The 19,159-nt window shown below is 40.1% G+C and overlaps 3 protein-coding genes across 3 annotated transcripts; all 3 read right to left on the reverse strand.

Moving 5' to 3' along the window:
• Window positions 1–37: 37 nt before the first annotated feature.
• LOC139662241 (odorant receptor 131-2-like) lies at window positions 38–4,321 on the reverse strand. Its single transcript, XM_071540882.1, has 4 exons — window positions 4,221–4,321; window positions 3,182–3,320; window positions 1,601–2,026; window positions 38–295 (listed from the first exon to the last, which is right to left on the reverse strand). Exons 1-4 carry the CDS (start codon window positions 4,283–4,285, stop codon window positions 38–40), a joined length of 888 nt encoding a protein of 295 aa, XP_071396983.1. The 5' UTR covers window positions 4,286–4,321.
• Window positions 4,322–8,633: 4,312 nt separating this feature from the next.
• LOC139662242 (odorant receptor 131-2-like) lies at window positions 8,634–10,455 on the reverse strand. Its single transcript, XM_071540883.1, has 2 exons — window positions 10,339–10,455; window positions 8,634–9,476 (listed from the first exon to the last, which is right to left on the reverse strand). The coding sequence occupies exons 1-2, from the start codon at window positions 10,453–10,455 to the stop codon at window positions 8,634–8,636; spliced, it is 960 nt and encodes a 319-aa protein (XP_071396984.1).
• A 6,777-nt stretch (window positions 10,456–17,232) lies between these two features.
• On the reverse strand, window positions 17,233–18,813 carry LOC139662243 (odorant receptor 131-2-like). Its single transcript, XM_071540884.1, has 2 exons — window positions 18,658–18,813; window positions 17,233–18,054 (listed from the first exon to the last, which is right to left on the reverse strand). The coding sequence occupies exons 1-2, from the start codon at window positions 18,811–18,813 to the stop codon at window positions 17,233–17,235; spliced, it is 978 nt and encodes a 325-aa protein (XP_071396985.1).
• Window positions 18,814–19,159: the final 346 nt, after the last annotated feature.

The raw sequence follows: 19,159 nt of genomic DNA on the forward strand, positions 1-19,159 counted from the left end.
GAACTGAACCAGTCAGGTGAGCTGTGACCTGATGAGGTCATTTCCCTCTGAGGTTCACTTTCAGCAGCACCGGCCTCACCCTGCCGGTCCTGTCGGTCCGACAGGCCAGGTGCCGAGCCCAGTACTTCCTGAACCTCTCGTCCCGAAACCCGTAGATCATGGGGCTGAGGAAGCGAGGGATGATGTAGACGAGCAGGAAGAAGATGTAGCGGATCTCCAGGCTGAGGCGGGGGAACAGGGAGATGAGAGCCGCCTGGAGGGAGGGAACCACGAAGGCAAGCATGCAGAGCAGCAGCTGCAGCACAAGACAGGGGGGAACAGGAACAGAGTTTTACTGGTTTTGATGAAACCATATGCACAGAGCAGCCACTGAACTCCGAGGTAAAGGGATTGTAAGTTACTAGGTACTAGGGTTCAACCGATATTGCTGATATTCAGTGTCTTTAAATTTGACAATTTTGATGTCAAAATATTGTTCAATGTTTCCCCCAGAATTGTATTCTTGTCATGGTGGAAAAGCCTCTGAAAAAGCATCTAGACCACTGTGGGACACAAAACTCTCCACTGAAACACAGACTAATGAATGTTTTTCTCAGTGTGTTATCAGCTCATTGAGGCAGAGTGAGGCAGGTTTTACAGACTGACACTCCTGATGCTGTTGAGTAAAATCAGATCTTCACCTCCATCATATCGGTAGTGAACAACTATGACTTGTCAATATCCGATTTCTATTAAAAGGCCAATATCGGCAAACTGATATTGGTCTAACACTAGCAGGTATAATAATGTTTTTTGTTGAAATGATTTTAAACATTTTAATGAAGTTTACAGATATTATGGGCCTCATTTTCAAATACATATGTATCAGGAATGTAAAAAAAAACCTGTTGAATCTATCAAGAAACTTGGCCAAAATCTACTCAATAGATATGATGTATTGAATATGTATATACCGTATTTCCTCTAATAGTGGCCGGTAGTCAATTAAAAGCCGGGTCTCCGATAATGGCCGGGGCTGTGGTCGACACAAACAAATAAAGGCCGGCTCCAAATACAGGCCGGGGAAAAAAACAAAGGAAACAAGCGTGCATTCGCCATAGCTGTGACCATGTACTGTTCGGCTATAGGCCGCCAAAGGGTGGGGAAATTTTTGTGGACCAACCAACCAACCAACCGACCGACCGACAGAGCGAGCTCTAGAGCTGCTGGTCGCAGCTAAAAACAATGGTGGATACCGGTAAACTCCTGGCAGAAGTCTCTGGAGCATGCCGCCGTCGATTACCGTAATTATCATAATGCATTGCAGTAACAAAAAAACGGCTACCTAACGAACCCAAACAGAAGCAGATCAGAAAACAAGGAGGCTTCATACTAAAATATGAGCAAATATACTTATCAAACAGAGGGAATTAGAAATAAAGGCCTGTCTCTAATATAAGCCTGCTTCCAATAAAGGTCTGGTCCCCTTTGCAGTTGAGGTAAATAAAGGCCCGGGCCAATATTAGAGGAAATACGGTATGTATTTTACTTTTTCTTTCGTGACCTTTTGGAGGGAGAAGCTTTATGCTGCGTATTTGATTCCATCTCAGTAAATACCCACCTGCACTCCATGCAGCAGCACGGTGTTCCTCGCCTTCTTCACCGAGGCCAGGCCCATGGAGGCGGCGCGCGCCGTCAGCATGATCTTGCAGTAGGTGTACAGCAGCGTCAGCGCCACGAAGGAGAAGTAGGTCCCGTCGAACACGCAGTTCTTGTAGTAGATGGAGCGGTCGCGGAACAGGAGCGAGTGGTCGCAGAAGATGGAGGAGTGGAAGAAGCGCGGAGGCTCCTTGACCACGGTGATGAGGAGATCGGTGGCGGGCGGGGCGGCGGTGAGCAGGAGGATGACCCCGATCAGCAGCAGGGTGCGAGGGACGGTGCACATCTGGCCGTAGTGCAGCGGGAAGCAGATGGAGATGTAGCGCTCCACCGCCATGCCGGCCAGGATGAGAGGGGTGGAGCGGGTGGTCAGCACCGCCGTCATGATCTGAGGGAGAGGAGAGGAGTGGAGGCTTAGGCCTGCGCTGATATGAAGATTTTATAGTAGGCTACGATTATCTTGGCCAAAATTATCTCAATACATGATATTACTGTAACAGGATAATTATTAATATGGTGAAAACCTTATTCATCTCCATTTCATGCACAACAAAATTGCTAAATTGAACTATAAAGCCAGTGATTGAATGACTGTTGATTACTGTTCTTTTAGCTGACTGCCTGATTATTGTTTTTATCTGAATATTTGATTGGCTGTTTTTACTCTTGTGTCCCTCCACCATGGTACATGATATGGGGAACATTATGTTGTTATGGTGGCATCTGTCTGTCTGCCTGCCTGCCTGCCTGCCTGTCTGTCTGTCTGTCTGTCTGTCTGTCTGCCTGTCTGCCTGCCTGCCTGCCTGCCTGTTTGTCTGTCTGTCTGTCTGTCTGCCTGTCTGCCTGCCTGCCTGCCTGCCTGCCTGTCTGTCTGTCTGTCTGCCTGTTTGTCTGTCTGTCTGCCTGTCTGCCTGCCTGCCTGCCTGTCTGTCTGCCTGCCTGCCTGCCTGCCTGCCTGTCTGCCTGCCTGCCTGCCTGCCTGTCTGCCTGTTTGTCTGTCTGTCTGCCTGTCTGCCTGCCTGCCTGCCTGTCTGTCTGCCTGCCTGCCTGCCTGCCTGTCTGCCTGTCTGTCTGTCTGTCTGCCTGTTTGTCTGTCTGTCTGCCTGTCTGCCTGCCTGCCTGCCTGTCTGTCTGCCTGCCTGCCTGCCTGCCTGCCTGCCTGTCTGTCTGTCTGTCTGTCTGTCTGCCTGTCTGCCTGCCTGCCTGCCTGCCTGTTTGTCTGTCTGTCTGCCTGTCTGCCTGCCTGCCTGCCTGTCTGTCTGCCTGCCTGCCTGCCTGCCTGTTTGTCTGTCTGTCTGCCTGTCTGTAGACACATTTCTTGTGAACACACAGAAACATGACACAATTTTAGGACAACATAACTGCAAAAACTGAAAGCAAGGGAATAAAAATAAGTTAATAAGAGGTTTTTTTTTTAAAAATGATCAGCGAATCAGACAACCTGATATCAAGAGGAAGACTGTTCCATAGTTTCGGGGCAAAGACAGCGCATGCACAGTCCGCCTTCTGTATATGCCCAGAACATAAAATATAAATGACTCACCAGCAGGCAGCAGACCGAGGCGTGGATCTGCCTGAAGATGTAGCTGACCACATAGAGAGTGGTGACCAGGCTGAGCTGCAGAGCGTCATTAATCACCATGCAGATGAACATGATGTAGCGGGGATCCTCATAGAAGAAACTAGGGTTAGAGAGGCGTTAGTGCTGAGTGTGTGTTTATACACTACTACTATCAAGAGTTTGGATACACCTGATTGAATGTTCTATGTTTTTCATTATCTTAAAGCCATTTTTATCTAAAGGTTTTTGCTTAAATGCTTGAAATGTGTTTCTTAGACAGATATAAATAGTGAAGTTGATGCCCATGTATGAATTTCTTTCCAAAGCCTTTACCTTTTCTTTGTCTCTGGAGAAATATAGCATATCTCAATACTGTGTTAATTTAGGATCAATGATATCTGAATACTTTCTCCTAAATCCCCCCTTAGGAGCAATAAAGAGATGCACATGAGAATATAAATCTGCATGAATTGTAAGAAGTGCTCAAGACAAATAAGAAAAGTGTGATATCTCATTTGCAGATGGCTACTACACTCGCAGGTAGCTGATAGATTTCGGTGATGTTTTTCCATGCTGATCCATTAGAGACAGATTTATGAGGGCATAAGATGTGAGAAACAAAATGAAAGAGCTAAGTGAGAAGCATGATGTGCCAAAATGAGACAATCCAAGGCTTGTTTCTCAGGAGCAGAGTTTCCGAAGGATAAGAAAATGGTCAAACTGTCACACTTCTTAGTCAAACTCATTTTTGTCTATGAGAAAATGATGAGAGGAAGAGGAGTTCTTATTTAGGATATTGCTTTGATCTGGGCAGGACTAGGTTCAGGTTAGGATACGGGTTAGAGTTAAAGTTAGTTTAGTGTTAAGAGTTGGTTTTAGGATTAATGTTAGGCATGTAGTGGTGAGGGTTAGAGATTAGGGTTAGAGATTAGGGAATGCATGTAGTCAACTGAAGGTCCTCACAAGTACAGCAATTACAAATGCATGTGTGTGTGTTTGTTTTCCCTCTGTGTCTGTCTACCTGTGTCGTAGGAAGGTGTGGACCATGCTGCTGTTGATGATGCTGAGGGCCAGCCACACCAGCATGGCCACTATGTTCTTGGTGAGAGCGTTGGAGAAGCTGTCTTTGGGCATCGCCACAGCGCCCCCTGTCAGCGGAGAGCTGCTGTTACCCATCAGCAGCTCCATCGGGCCGGAGGAGGTGGAGTTCAGCATCATCGACATCTCCTCCTCACAGTCTGAGGGAACACCCAAACCAAATCTGATGGTAAACAATATATTCATGTGTTTTGTTTTCACTGGTGAAGCATTTTACAACTAGTATGTTTTTTTTTAACTCATACAAGGATATGATGAAAGGTGGTTGATAGAATATAAAGAATATATAACAGTATATAGCTGAATTGCAAAACAAATCTTCTGATATGTGTGTATGTACAAATGTATGAATGATAAGGTATATTTTTACTAAGAGACACTCATTGTTGTGTTTACACAGACAAAGGAAAAATGACAATAAAAAGGCAATACTATATAGACAAATTTTAAATATACAGACACCGATGGCACGGATCGGACTTGTTTATCACAGATTAAGAACTGAATACAGAAATTAAATCTGATTTTAGGTATGTTATATATTTAACATGTACACGTTTTGTTATTTTCATCAGTTGAAGCATTTTACAAGCAAAGTGCACATAATAATTTGACATAAGGCACCTAATATACTTTTTCAAGTCATACAAGGACAAGGTGAAAGGTGGTAAGCAGAATATAAAGAATATAGAACCATATAAAGTTGCATTTAAAGACACATCTGCTGATAGGTGTGTGTATGTATGTATTATAAGGTGCAGTATATTTTAACCAAGAGGCACTAATTGTTGTGATTATACACAATGGAGAAATTATAATAGAAAGGCAATACTATACAGACACATTTTGTAATTCTAAGCATACAGGCAAACCTACAACCACAGAAAATCCATCCTCACTTTGTCATTGTCCAAACAACCTCAGAGTTTGTCCCTAAAAATTAAGCTGTGAAAGGTGCAGTCAGACCAGAGGGGGTTCACTAAATGTCAAGTGGCACGAAAAGCTTGTGGTTAGTTTGGAGGTCGCTTTCTGAAAATATGATTCAGATACGATAATAACATTAATGTCATTTTTATCAAACAGAGAAAAAATACACCAAAAAATTCTGCATCTTCTTCACTCCGTTTTGCCAGCACCTGAAGGAGTTACAGCTAAGAAAGAACATACTCTCATTCAGACATATGCACAGGACATGGTAACAGCAACACAGTATGTGTGTGGAAGACATTATAAGTGTAAGAAACTACAAACATATTTTAATGTCTTGTGATACTATAAGAAATTATAGTGATTTCTACGTAATTACAAAACTGATTTATAATGTTTATAAGTATTTGCTTAGAATAATACAGTATGTTCATAATGTTGTACAGCACTCCCTTTTAGAAAACTTATATCTGTGTCTTATAACACACCTAGAATTGATATGGTGTTATGATTCCATGATGGCAGTGTATTATAGAGGCTTAGGGTTAGCAAATATTTATAAACATTGTAAATGAGCTTTATAACCACTTGTAAATCACTATAGGTGTTTCATAAGTCATTGTACACATGTTTTTAGTTAATTATAATGTCCTATTAAAGCATACTTCATATAAAGTGTTACACAACTCACAGAAACATGGTTGGATTACAGTACTCATATGCAAATACTTACTTAGTTCAGCATGAAATGAATGACGCCCAGGCTTATAGATCAAATAGTTTTTCTTTCTGCTGGTATTAGTCAGATTTATCAACAGCCTGTCATTGTAAACACACACTGGAGAAATACATCAGACAAGAGAAAAATGAATATTCTGATATTACATGACTAATGGAAATAATCATCTATATACTAAAAACGAACCCTTTCTAAGCTTTTTTTCTGTTTTGACAATAAAAACACTGTCAGCTCTATGCAAAAGTTTTGGAAAACAATCTAATCTGAAAGTGTATTCACAGAAAATAAAACAAGGACGCACCATGGAGCCTTAACTCACCTGTTCAGTCACTGACTCCGCGTCAGTGACCGCCTGTAGCAGGCTGTTGTCTCATATATAAGGATTTGTGGATGCGTGTGTATGTGTATGTGTGTGTGTGTGTGTGTGTGTGTGTGTGTGTATTGATCAGGATGCCATGACGATGTCACCGCTTATGTTGTAGGTCCCTGTAATGAGTATCAGGGCTCTTCTGGCCCCTAAGCCAATAAGGAAGCAGAAAAGGAGAATATTAGAATAATAGATGGGGGTACAACTATTATTACAACTAAAATCTAAATTATTATTATTATTACAACTTAAATCTAGCATTGATGTTCTACCACCATTTCTACTAGAAAATGTCAAATTTGGAATGTTTTTAGAAGATAGAAATATAGAATGTTTAATGAATCATTTAATTATTTTGTCAAAATATTTTATACACAAATCTAAATATTGCAAAACACAACCGTGTTTAACAGCCTTTAAAAACAAATTAGTAACATTTTCCAAATCTCTAAAATGTATGAAAAGCATAAATGCCCAAACATTACACTTTGTATTTGAGCAGTATAAAGTCATTTAACCCCTGGAATGTATATATTGTTCTTTGTTTGTTTTTTCCTTTAATTTACTATTTATTTTCTCTTTGTTTTGTTTTTGTTTTCTCTATATCCTTTTGATTATTGTCTTTGACACATATGTACTGTACTCAGCTTACTCTAGACAGTAGACAGAACTGTCATTGCCAATTTGTTGTATATTTGAAGACTCTAAAAAAAAAAACTATGATTACAACTATTATTTCCTTTACTTCCTGATGTATATGCTGGTTTGTACAGAAAGTGAGTTTGGAAAAAAGTCATAAAAGGACATTTTGAAAGCTAAAGGTATTTCAGTTTTAATATTCAAAACAACCATCAGCTTGGCCTTGCCAGTGTTAACCAATGGGAAAGCTAAGTGGCCTGTGTATTTAGCCAATGGTAAACGAGAATGAGTGTGTGGTCAAGCAGAAGATCTCAGACTGTTTCACTCTAACACCAACAGTGACCTTCTGTCAATATTGTACTAACACTAATACTTCTGCTATTACTTTACTAATACTAGTACATGACATAATAGTGAATGTAAACTATTCATCCTTTTCCTAGGGACCCTACTTTGAAAACCACTGCAGTAAAGCAGAATGCAGTTTGTATATTTAGCAAATGTAAAACAGAATGGAGAGCAGCATATAGTTTTCTATTATGAAAGTAGAATGGCCTGCTGTAGGGTGAGGGCGACATTAGCATTAGCTTTGGCTAAACTTTGTTGATGTTTGCTTGATGATTACCAGAGAGTCAAACCCTGCATTCCAATTTTACCTGTTGTTTTTATGTACTTCCAAGTCAAAGAGCTATCTGAATATCACATTACATTTTCATACACACACGTTTGAAAGAAATTCTCAAAAAAATCAATCAAATGTTTGGGTTTTTTTAAGCTTTTACTTTTATTTATTTTTTTACAATTGGTAAAAATGTATTACCTTTGTCAAGATATACTGCTTATATACAATGCACTATCACAAAAGAGATTTGTTAAAACATATTGATATTGCTATCAGAGTTCAGTGCACAGTTTCCAATACAAATAGGCAACTACACACATTGGCCCTCCAAATGGTAGTGAGAACTAACTGTTTGAAAAATTTGAACTTCAATACCCAAAAATTATACCCAAAAAATACCCAGTGAGGTCAGTAAACGTCACACAGCTCGCTCATGTTTACCAACCGGCCGGTCTGTGATGCTTTATACCAAAGATACCAAAGAGACGAGAGAGGAGAAGATCTAACGTTGGTGAGTCCAGCTTTCTCCGCTGCTGTTTAGGAGACAGTTTGGATTTCACTCTCAAGTTTCGATTCCTCACCTCCATCCCTGGCCAAGAATATTTTCTTCCGGTGACCATACTGTACCCGTCTCCAGTATTTAATTTGGGCAAATCTACAGTGTCTCAATTAATCGGGATGGACGCTCTTCTCTGTTGCAGCACCACTTTGTGACTTTACAGGTGAATTCAAACATAAAAATCTTAGCTAGTGCAGCTTTAACTGAATAAAGCAAACCAAAAAAGGTTGTTATTTACTTACTATCAGAAATTTACACAAACTGAAGCTTATAGACAGGCTTATTCTTTATAGCTCATAAAAACTCCACAAATCTTCTCTTTTTTATATGTCTTTTCTCCTTGCCTCTTTCCACTTGACAGGCCGTCACTGTAAAGACCTTTGTTGTGACTATAGTTAAATAATTCTAATTTCTTTCTAATAACAAAAATCAAAGGGTCTGGTTAATATTAAAATAATTAATTAAAATAAAGGCTGAATACATTTAATTAGAATCTCTTTCTATAATGTCTCTCACGTCGCCTTTGACCTGGTTGGCCACTTTCTGCGATCTGACCCGGCACCTGCTGCTCACAAAATACCTCCTGAGGTACTGCCTGAATTTTCTATCCCGGACACCGTAGATGATCGGGCTGAGGAACCGCGGCAGGATGTAGACGATCAGGTAGTTAGCGAATCGGATTTCCAGGATTCGGCCGGGGAAGATCAGACGGAGGACGATCTCGACGCTAGGGGAGACGTAGGAGAGCATGCACATGGCCAGCTGGGCGCCGTGCAGCAGGATGGTGTTCCTGGCTCTCTGGGCCGACACCTTCTCTGTGGAGAGCGCTCTGGCCGCAAACAGGATCCTCAGGTAGGTGTAGACCAGAGTCAGAAACACGCAGGAGAAGTAGATGGCATCGAAGGCTTGTCTTTTGTGTTTCAGGATGGGGTCTTTGAACACGTTCTGGCGCAAGCAGAACACCGACTCGTGGAAGAAGCTCAGGGACTCGGTCGCCAGCGTCACAAATAGATCCGTAATGTCTGGCGCCACGGATATAAACCAAATCAACCCGATGAGCATGTACGTCCTCCTCACTGTGCAGATTTGGGCGTGGCGTAAGGGGTTGCAGATGGCGATGTAGCGCTCGATGGCCATGCTGGCTAAGTTGACGGGGGTGTTTCTGGTGGTGAAGACCGCCACCAGGATGAAGAAGCAGCAGAAGGAGACGTTGAGCTTGTAGAAGATGTAGCTGAGGATGAAGAGCGTGATGGTGACGGTCAGCTGGATGGCGTCGTTGATCACCATGTGGATGAAGAGGATATAGCGAGGGTCTTCGTAAAAGGCCTGGAAAAAGGAAAGGGGTGAAAATGTGAGCTAGCTGAATGGTAGTGTCTGTCATTTTAATCCTAGAGAAAGGAAACCATGGAAGAAAAAGCTGTTTACCCGGGTACAGGACAGGGTTTTCCTTCAGTGACCAAGGCACGCTTGAGTGGAGGTGTTGGGTTAAGATGGGTCAGAAATAAGGCATTAAGTCAGGTCAAGTCAGGTCAATAAAGTCCACCTGCACCAACACCTCCACTCAAGAGTGCCTTGGTCCCCAAAGTAAATCCCTGTCCCACACCCAGGTAAACAGAACTGTGTCCTCCACAGTTCTTAGCTAATTCTCTTACCTGGCCATGCAAAAAAACAACTTGTTTACTTTTTTTTCCACTATTTTATATGCACATAGTGGTACGTTTTTTCTTTCTTTTTTCTATGGAGAAAATATTTGGATGCCATCATTGACTGTGAAGGAAGATGTGATACTTTATAGATCCTCGAAGGGAAATTCTCTTTTCACTTGCTTCTGGTAGAGTTGAGATTGAATGCAAGTGTAGCCACTGAGATGAATGAGCACTTTTTGTGATTAGGAAGACTGTCCTTCAACTGAAAAACCCTGGTTAAAGCCCCCATGACAGCAAATATCAAAATTATGAATTTCTCCCTCGGGTATCAACAGAGTATCTTGCATGTGTGTTTCCTACTTTATAAGCCCTTTGGGTTTTTTAATCTCACCTGCACAAATTTGACTTTTTTCTCTGCTGTTTTTACTGCATCTGTGTGTCGGACCACCTGCCTGTGTTTAAATGTATGGCCGTGAGTGTGTGTGTGTGTGTGTGTGTGTGTGTGTGTGTGTGTGTGCGTGTGTGTGTGCGTGTGTGCGTACCTGGTGTCTAAAGAAGGTGGCCACCACAGTCCCATTGATGTAGCTGAGGATGAGCCAGACCAGAACCACAATCAGGTTCTTAACAAATGCCATGGTGAAAGTATCTCTGACCAGCATGAACTGATGGAGACAGAGAGGAAGAAATAAAAATGGCAAAAATACCATGAAGCCACATTTATCGTATTTCTTTCTATTTCCATGTCAGAACACAAAATCAGTTCTCTTGCCTTTTAAGTTCAACAAAAAAGTCAAAGAGACAAGTCTAGTGGTTTAAACTGATCTACATTACAGTACTAAACAAGGCAGAATGATTGTTTCCAGCTGAGATGTGAGTGAAAATGTGGATGAAAGAAAGTACAATGACAAAATATTGTTCAAAATACATATTTACCTCACCTAAAATGTTTTCTCTTTAAACTTTTGAGAAATATAGAGCGTTTATAATCATACGGAAGTTTTGAAAACCTAGCAGCACAATTAAGTTTGTACTGATTTAATGATCTAGAAACATTGGGCTTTTATGAATCAATAGTTGCATTTTCACATGAAAGTTAGCTATACTATAATCAGCAAACCAATAAGATGCATACTAATTTAACTAATGAAAACTCATTTACAGAGACAAGAAGACAATGTTAAAAGCTATGGGAGACTAGCGCTTTATGAGACCTGAGGAGGAAAAGCCATGTTGCCTTCTGGACCGATTGATGAGTTCATACTTCACTAAGACCCTCCTGAGAGAGAGAGAGAGAGAGAGAGAGAGCGAGAGAGAGAGAGAGAGAGAGAGAGAGAGAGAGAGAGAGAGAGAGAGAGAGAGACAGACAGACAGACAGAAGAAACACTAAGAAGAGCAGAAAGTTAATTGGTAGAAGGGATGTAAAAAGAGGAATGAATGGGAATGGCTCACTGTGTTACAACACCAATTTTATAATAGATGTAGTTGAAGCAAGTATTTGAGAAAAAAAGATTAAATCAGTGGAAGCCATAAGTAGCAGAATATTGCAGTGAGTTCTTTGCAGTGAGTAAAGAATTCCAGTCTGGCATATTTTTTTTGCACATTTATTTTTTCATCTGAAAAAACAAACTTAATGATCATGATTAATAATAATGAAAATCATATGTGAAACAATGTGATGTAGAGAAATGTGACATGCAATAAAAGAGGAGCCTGTATTGAAAGCTGTAGTCAGCATAATGGCAGTTCACGTTTTCTATTACATATAAGCCGGCATGTAATTCCGTTTTAACACAGAATCCTGCACAGCTGGTCTTTCTGCAGCTGTGTATGCAGTGTTTTATAGAATCACATACTTTAGCAAATTTAATGGTATTAAATTCCACACAAGAAAAGGCTTTAACAGTTATTAAATTCTACCACCTCTTCAGTGTTAATCTTACATTTCATTCCTCACACACGCCTTTTCATAATAATATAACATGACATGAGAATCCATTAGACTCTCACATCTGTACATACAGCAGAGGATCGCTGAAACTGCAGACACAAGGAAAATAAGAGCATGTTTGCATTTCATATGGTTTCTCCACTTTGGAAGTTTTTTTTTAAATAATTCAAACATTTCTTACATATTTTGTTCAGATGTGCTAAACCACAAAAATTCAATTTCCTGCTGAATCAAACTTCAGGCCATGCAGCGTTTTCCCTTCTCACCTTCTCCCTGCTTTTCTTTCTGCCTCACCAGCTTTCTGAGGTGAGAATCAGCCTGTACAATGTTCAGCCAAGTACCTGTATTATCCCTCGACTCACGCTCATAAGGCCTGATGCATGAGGGCCTCCAAAAGTTTAGCTTATCCTCGCTTTATCATTCATCGATTCATCCCTTTATCGCTAGCTGGTACATCACAAAACCCATCTCACACTTGTAAATCTCAATCAACTACTGTTACTGTGTGCTCTGCAGTACAAAACACAAGTAAATGAATCATAATCAGTCACAAATGTCCAAACTATATGTGTTTTTTTTTTTTTTTTTTAAACAAACCCGGTCCCAGATACAGCGGTCTTACCAGCTCCAGTGTGCCTTGGAGTGAGCTCAGGTTCTGAGCTGAAAAATCAAATCAAAATCATGCAGAAACATGACATTATATTCCTATCATGCAGAAACATGACATTATATTCCTTCAAATGCAATAAAATCTGCTGATATATAACGAGTTTCAATCCAAAATGAAATATTTGCCATTTAAAACACACTGACACTTGCATGAAAGTAAAACAGCTGAACATTCGATTCAATGAACAGTCAATACTTGGCTTGTGAAAGAGTTACATATTAAGAGAAGCAACTGACCATATTTTTGACCATATTAAATATTAAAAATGTTAAAAAACCACTGCCCAAGCTCTTATACTCATAACAATGTTTCCCTGAACACCCTGCCTCTGCCCCACCTACCTGAGTCCAGGTCAGAGACACAGAAGGCAGACAGCTTGGCGGACGAGCCTTTATAAACACTTTGAAACAAGACCTAATTGATTTCTGTGTCATCATCCTCCTCAATGTTAGCAGAGAGACTTCTAAATGTCAGTGATTTCTCTGAGTTGTAAACACGGATCATGCCAATTTATGAGAACGTCATGATGATGAGGAAGATGAGGTCAAAGAAAAGTTTGTGTGACAGTATTTCATTTAGCCTAACTGAAGTTGAAGGATGTATGCCGCGTTTTGAATTTATTATTTGAATAATAGTCTACCTCTCATATATTTATTTAAATTGTATTTTTTTTTAATCAAATGGTAATATGAATACATAGCCTAATTTGACTCAAATCCGAAGGTGCCAGATATATTGCAGGTGCGGGGTGTGCTGCAGCTGCCCCAGGTGTCGTTGATGGCCGTGAAGATGTAGCTAGGTTAATGTGCGTATTTATGAAGTAACATTATATCAGCATAAGTATATGTCTTAATACAGCTATTATGTTCAAACAAAATACTCAATAGTAATATAACAACTTACTTTTGTTATTGTTGTTGTTGTTCAGTTGACTTTAGATTCAGATTCAGACGAAGAAGAAGATACGGAGCCCGGGAGTGGCCATCGGGAGAAAAATAATTTATGTCCGATCTACTGTAACGTGCGCACGAGATACAATTCATTCCCTCGGTTTCCTCTGTATATGCGCACAAATTGCCAAAACGTGCCCTCGAAATAGCGATATCGTGCTCTCGATACATGCGCTCTTCACGAGCTTATAAAGAGTCAGTGCAAGTATTGGTGATTATGTTTAAATGTGGCCTGTCCTGGGTGTGTTGCAGCCACCTGATTGTGTTTACATGGCCTGAAGGTTAAGTGGCAAAATGTGTTGCAATATTTGGGGGATTTGCCTGTTCAGTGTAAACAAACAATGGATATTAACATACCAAATCCTTACTAGGCCTATCTACAATACCTACAAGGTTCCTTTGAAGTTGCATTTTTTCCTAAACTGCACAGTTTAATGAAATCGGCGCACGAATGGAAATCGTGGACTCGATATAACTATTTTTCTCTCCCGATGGCCACTCCCGGGCTCCAGAAGAAGAAGAAGAAGAAGACTAGTAGCGGTGGTGGTCATTGTCACACACCCACATATTTCAAATGTTTTTCCAATTCAGTCAGTGGCGTTTTCCTCACAGCGTGTTTGTTTCTCGGTAAGTTACAGTATTTCTCAGCTTTTACTGTTATTGTTGCAGGTGAAAGCAGCAGCATTTCAACAGCCAGCTGGCTGATGCTAGATGGACATTATTCAGTGGAAAAAAGTTGTTAACGTTAAGTTGACAAGCTAACGCTAGCTAACTTACTGTAACCCCTGCGTGTTAAAGATTTTGTGCATAGCTAGGTAGGTTGGCGAAAAATAGCTTGCTTTTAAGCTAACGGATAACTTAGCTTCTCTTTGTAATGTCAATTTCACATGGCTAACGCTGAGGTTTCTGGATGGAAGCTGGATGTAGTTGGCATGAACCATTAACATTTGTTTGCCAAGCTGGTAAGCAAGAAAACACAAACGTTAGCTACACAATGTAACGTTAGGGCTGATTAATCCCAAGAGTTAGAACAAAACACGGTGAAGCAGCGTTTTGTTATCATGCAACACAGACCTGGAATAACCTCCCAGATGATATTAGACAAGCCCCGACTCTGACCGCTTTTAAGTCAAAGCCAGACACTTTCTTATTTTACACTGCCTACTCTACCCTGTAATGGCTAAAAACGTATCTTTTCAGCTGAGCTTTTAAATAACCTTAATTTTAACTCTTTCTGTTCAGGATCCCAACAGAGCTGACACGGGCAAGTACGAACTTTCATTCGTCTTGTCCAGGTAATGCTTACTTGCACATGAGTGAACACTATATGTGGGGGGACAGAGCTTTACCCTGTATGATTCTCATCCATCTGTGGATGGTGAGGTTTTTGACCAAGAGGAGAATCTGTGATTCTCGTCTGCCTTAGGCAGTGAGATCTGACGTAAATATCAGATCAAGAGTAGAATCAGGAAGGACAGGGGAAAATGAAATTACAGAAAAACATATGGGTTCACTCACAATGTGCATCTAAAAGTGGGAGTATTTGTTGTGTTCTTTCATCTTTCTATCTCATTTGATTTGAACTGCACTAGTTTACTTTTAAGTCTTTTATCTTTTGTATCTCTTGTCTGTACTTTTGCACTTTTTAATTGTAAATCTTTTACATTTACTGTATTTTTATCACCCTGTAAAGCACTTTGAATTGCCCCAGTGTATGAAATGTGCTATACAAATAAAGCTGCCTTGCCTTGCCTTGCCTAATGTTAATTCTGTGTAGCTAACTATAATAGCTAACATGACTTTCTCCAAAGAAAGTTTGTTTCCATTCGTGTGTTTGTGTGTGTGTGTGTGAGAGAGAGAGAGAGAGAGAGAGAGACTTTTGATGTTCCTTTAATAAACTATTATCTTAAAATTGAGAGAGATGGGGGGTTTTGGGGTTGGTGAGATGCAAGACAAGTCTAATGTAATTCACAATCAATAACACATATAATTAATCATTTACTGTCTTCATTTAAGTTTCTCATAAATTAATCATGCTCTGTGTGTCTTTTTTTAAAGCTGAACATTACTTTTACCTTGTTTTGCAATTCTTTCTCTTACAGTCCCTGTAAATGGATGACACACAGTTTTGAGATGCAAAAGGCTTGTCCAGTTTCAGATACTTCACATCAGGTTTGATATTAACCCTTGCTATAATTTCACAATGTTGCAGAAAGCTGAATTGTAGACTGTAATGTACTCAAGGCTCTTATTACTCCATTCATCAGCCAATATCCCCACCTACTGGACATTGTTTTTAATGCTCTTCTTCTTCTTCTTCTTCTTCTTCTTCTTCTTCTTCTTCTTCTTCTTGTCAACTATGGGTAGTGTCCGGAATTGGATACAGTTCTGTTTTTTATTTCTGCTTTTGTCCCATCTCAGGACAGAAGTGCAGATGGCCAACATAAATGCCAAAGTGGAGATGGACAAACCACAAGGAGAGACAGTGGTCACAGTCGCCAAAGACCCAAGATGATTCCAGGTAAGACAAGTACAAATTAACTTTAATATGTGTGACAGTGTAGGTACTATTGGTTATCATACTAATAAACAGTATTTTGCAAGTGCTAAAATCACCTAATTTCAAAATTAGGTGAAGAGAGCTAAATTTTAGATGAGGCAAAATGGGTGTCTGGGCAAATCAATTCAGTAAGCCAGACTCTGCAGAAATCTGTGCAAGTTACTTGTCAAAATTGCAATACTACACATTTATGATGGCTATGCTAGGGTTTCTGCCAGTGTTTCCAACATGACTCCTTAACAGATGGTTTCTCAGTTTGAAGAGCTTTTCAGTAGAAACACGTGTTGGTTACAATATGGTAAGATAAGATAAGATAGCACTTTATTGATCCCCTTGGGGAAATTTAGGCGCCACAGCAGCAGTCCCAAGGAAATCAAGTACAGGATGATAATAAAGAAAAGAGGTAATAAAATAAAATAAGGTAATATATATAATATAAAACTATTGAGACAGTGCAAATGATAAATGCAGATTTGGGTAAGTCCATGGAAATATTCCAGAGGTACGTAATATCCGTGTGCAACATAGTCAAGAGTTTAAGTTATTAGTGCCAGTTAGGGAAAGGGGGTCTAATGGGGGTCTAAGGGGCGGGGGGGGGTCATGGCTGACTGGCACAGGGGTCGCTGATGGTGTTGGAACAGTTGCTTCAGGTGTAACAACAGCTCGCCGCAAGAAGCAAAGGACAGTTTATTTTAAGGGAAGGTGTAAGGTTTTGATCAAGTATATGTACATATAGCCTATCATAAAATGGTGAGCTTCAACTGTTTCTGCTCTTGTGAGCTTCTACTGTAATGTGATGATCAAGGCAACCCCAACTAAGCATCTTCCTGTGGCTGTCTTGAGGCTTTGACAACATAGAAAACATTGCTACATATATATTTATGCTTCATATATATATATTTTTAAACAATATTTTGTGACATACTGGTAGACAAAGGAACAAGGTATTTTAAGGTTTTTCAAAAACAACAACCCAAACCCACATTCCCTCAACTCAGTGCTTCATAACTTTATGGTCCAACCCTTTTCTGGTTATTGTGGATATAATGACCACAGATATGAAAAATTGGAGAAAAACAATTGCTCTTGAAAACTGGGGTAGTAGTTTTTTGTAGTAATATTTGTTGTTAGTACCATCATGTTTTAAATATAACCATCGTGGCATCTTGAATGAAAAGTGAACAAAACCACAACAATTCCATTTCATGTTACATACTGTTCTACAGATAAGAAATTATTTCTTATTTTTTTGTCTGAATATGCATAACAAACAACAATCCTGGCATGAGGTTGGAAACTGAGGCCTTTTTATTGCCCTTTAACAGCATGCCCAGTGCTTGACATGGTGACATTTACTGCATGGTTTCTTATGCTCACTTTACACAACAGGTACCCTTTCAGATATCGCCTGAAAGTCTGGTCTCGTAGTCCGTAGACAATGGGACTAACAAACCGTGGCAGGATATGAACAATAATATAGCAGGTGAAGCGTGTGGCCAGGTGCTGCCTGGGGAATAAGTACAGCAGGCATTTTTCTAACATGGGTTGCACGTAAGTGAGCATACATAAGAGCAGCTGGAAACCATGGAGGAGGATAGTGTTCCTGGCTTTTCTAACGTCTGTGTTAGCCTCCTTAGCAGCAAACAGAATCCTGAAGTAAGTGTAGAAGAGGGTTAGCCAAACCAGGACCAGAAAAACTATGTGGGATGCTTCCCTCTTCTCGAGGCTGTATGTGCTTCTGAATACATAATCACTGTCACACAACACTCTGGAATGGAAGAACTGCAGAGGTTCAGTGGCCAGGAGGATGACGACATCTGGCAGGATACAGACCGCACTCGTCACCCAGATCAAACCGATCAGAACATAGGTTCTCTTGACAGTACAGATCTGGCCATGACGGAGGGGGATGCAGATGGCGATGTAACATTCGACTGCCATACCAGCCAAATTTAGTGGGGTGTTGAGGGTAGTGAGGATGGCAATAATCAGCAGGATAATGCAGAAGGGCACATTGATGATGTACAGGACATAGCTGATGACGTGGAGAAAGCTTGAGAGGGTCAGCTGCATTATGTCATTTATCACCAGATGGATGAACAGAATGTAACGAGGGTTCACATTGAAGATCTGGAGGATAAGGTTGGTTAAGACAAGGGAATATAAAGGAATATAACTTAATGAACCATTAAAGTAGATGTTAAGCATGTTAAGCTTTTTGATACTTTTGGGACCCAACTAAAGTAGGTGAGGAGTACAATGGATCCTAATGGTTTACTCCTAACCTCTGACAGAATTTGCAGTCCCTTCTTTATTGTAGATGGGGCTATGTGGAGCACAAATCTTTAACATGTATCATTTGCTTCAGTTTCTTAGAAGCCTTATGTCCTTTACAACTCCTGCTTATCTTATATACTTAAATGGGGAACAGAGTTTCCAGAACCCCAGTGTAGAAATCATGAGACTATAAACAATTACATGTATTTCATGCCATCATTTGAAATCTGAATTGATCTGTTGAAGTTGTTTTGCACAAAGCAGATCAAAAGAATGTAAAGAGATTTCAAACTTGACACCTATTTGCCTAGAATAGAGTGAATGGAAAAGAGGATTTTAGGAGAAAGGCAAGAAGAGTTGACTTGTTAGAATTCCCTCTGTAGTATTATTTCATTGTCCACTTTAAATCTCCCTTTTTTTTTTCAAGTACATGAACAGAAATAGCAGATTTCAGACCTGATGTTTACTGAAGGTGTGGACCAAGGTACCATTGATGTAGTTAATGGAGATACAGAGGGCAACAACAACCACATTTTTGGCCACAGCTGTGCTGAACGTGTCCCGGTAATTTCCAACTGAAGTCACATTACCACCAACAGATGATAAATTCATGTCTCAAGTTGGAGGATCCTCCAAATCTGTTAGAGAAATGACAGAAACAATCATATTTTTTAGATTGTGGTGTGCCCTCCAAATATCAAAATAAAAAAAATAATATATACCTGAAAATATACAGCTATACAAGATCGTTAAAATTGTGCAGTTTTCTATGCTCAGAAAATGTTAGTGTAACAAACATGTAACTAAAGATACACGAAAGCATGCACATCCAAACTGATACTAGGTGCTGGACAGAAAGACAGTTGCAAAATTATTGCAAAAGTAGAGTCCACACACTAGAAATTGGTCCAATGGTGTAACTGTAACAAATATACCATGATACTCATTACTTCTAGAT

The sequence above is a fragment of the Centroberyx affinis genome, unplaced genomic scaffold (assembly GCF_046629955.1).
Source record: "Centroberyx affinis isolate AG114_WGS23_722 - 3 ecotype Tasmania unplaced genomic scaffold, CSIRO-AGI_Caff_v1 ptg003742l_1, whole genome shotgun sequence".
NCBI lineage: Eukaryota > Metazoa > Chordata > Actinopteri > Beryciformes > Berycidae > Centroberyx > Centroberyx affinis.

Coding starts and splice junctions, on each gene's coding strand:
- LOC139662243 (XM_071540884.1), bottom strand. CDS start 18,813: ATGAATTTATCATCTGTTGGTGGTAATGTGACTTCAGTTGGAAATTAC. Junction 18,055..18,657: donor ACACCTTCAGTAAACATCAG/GTCTGAAATCTG, acceptor CTTATCCTCCAG/ATCTTCAATGTGAACCCTCG.
- LOC139662242 (XM_071540883.1), bottom strand. CDS start 10,455: ATGCTGGTCAGAGATACTTTCACCATGGCATTTGTTAAGAACCTGATT. Junction 9,477..10,338: donor CCACCTTCTTTAGACACCAG/GTACGCACACAC, acceptor TCCTTTTTCCAG/GCCTTTTACGAAGACCCTCG.
- LOC139662241 (XM_071540882.1), bottom strand. CDS start 4,285: ATGCTGGTGTGGCTGGCCCTCAGCATCATCAACAGCAGCATGGTCCAC. Junction 3,321..4,220: donor CACACCTTCCTACGACACAG/GTAGACAGACAC, acceptor CTCTAACCCTAG/TTTCTTCTATGAGGATCCCC. Junction 2,027..3,181: donor CCTCGGTCTGCTGCCTGCTG/GTGAGTCATTTA, acceptor CCTCTCCCTCAG/ATCATGACGGCGGTGCTGAC.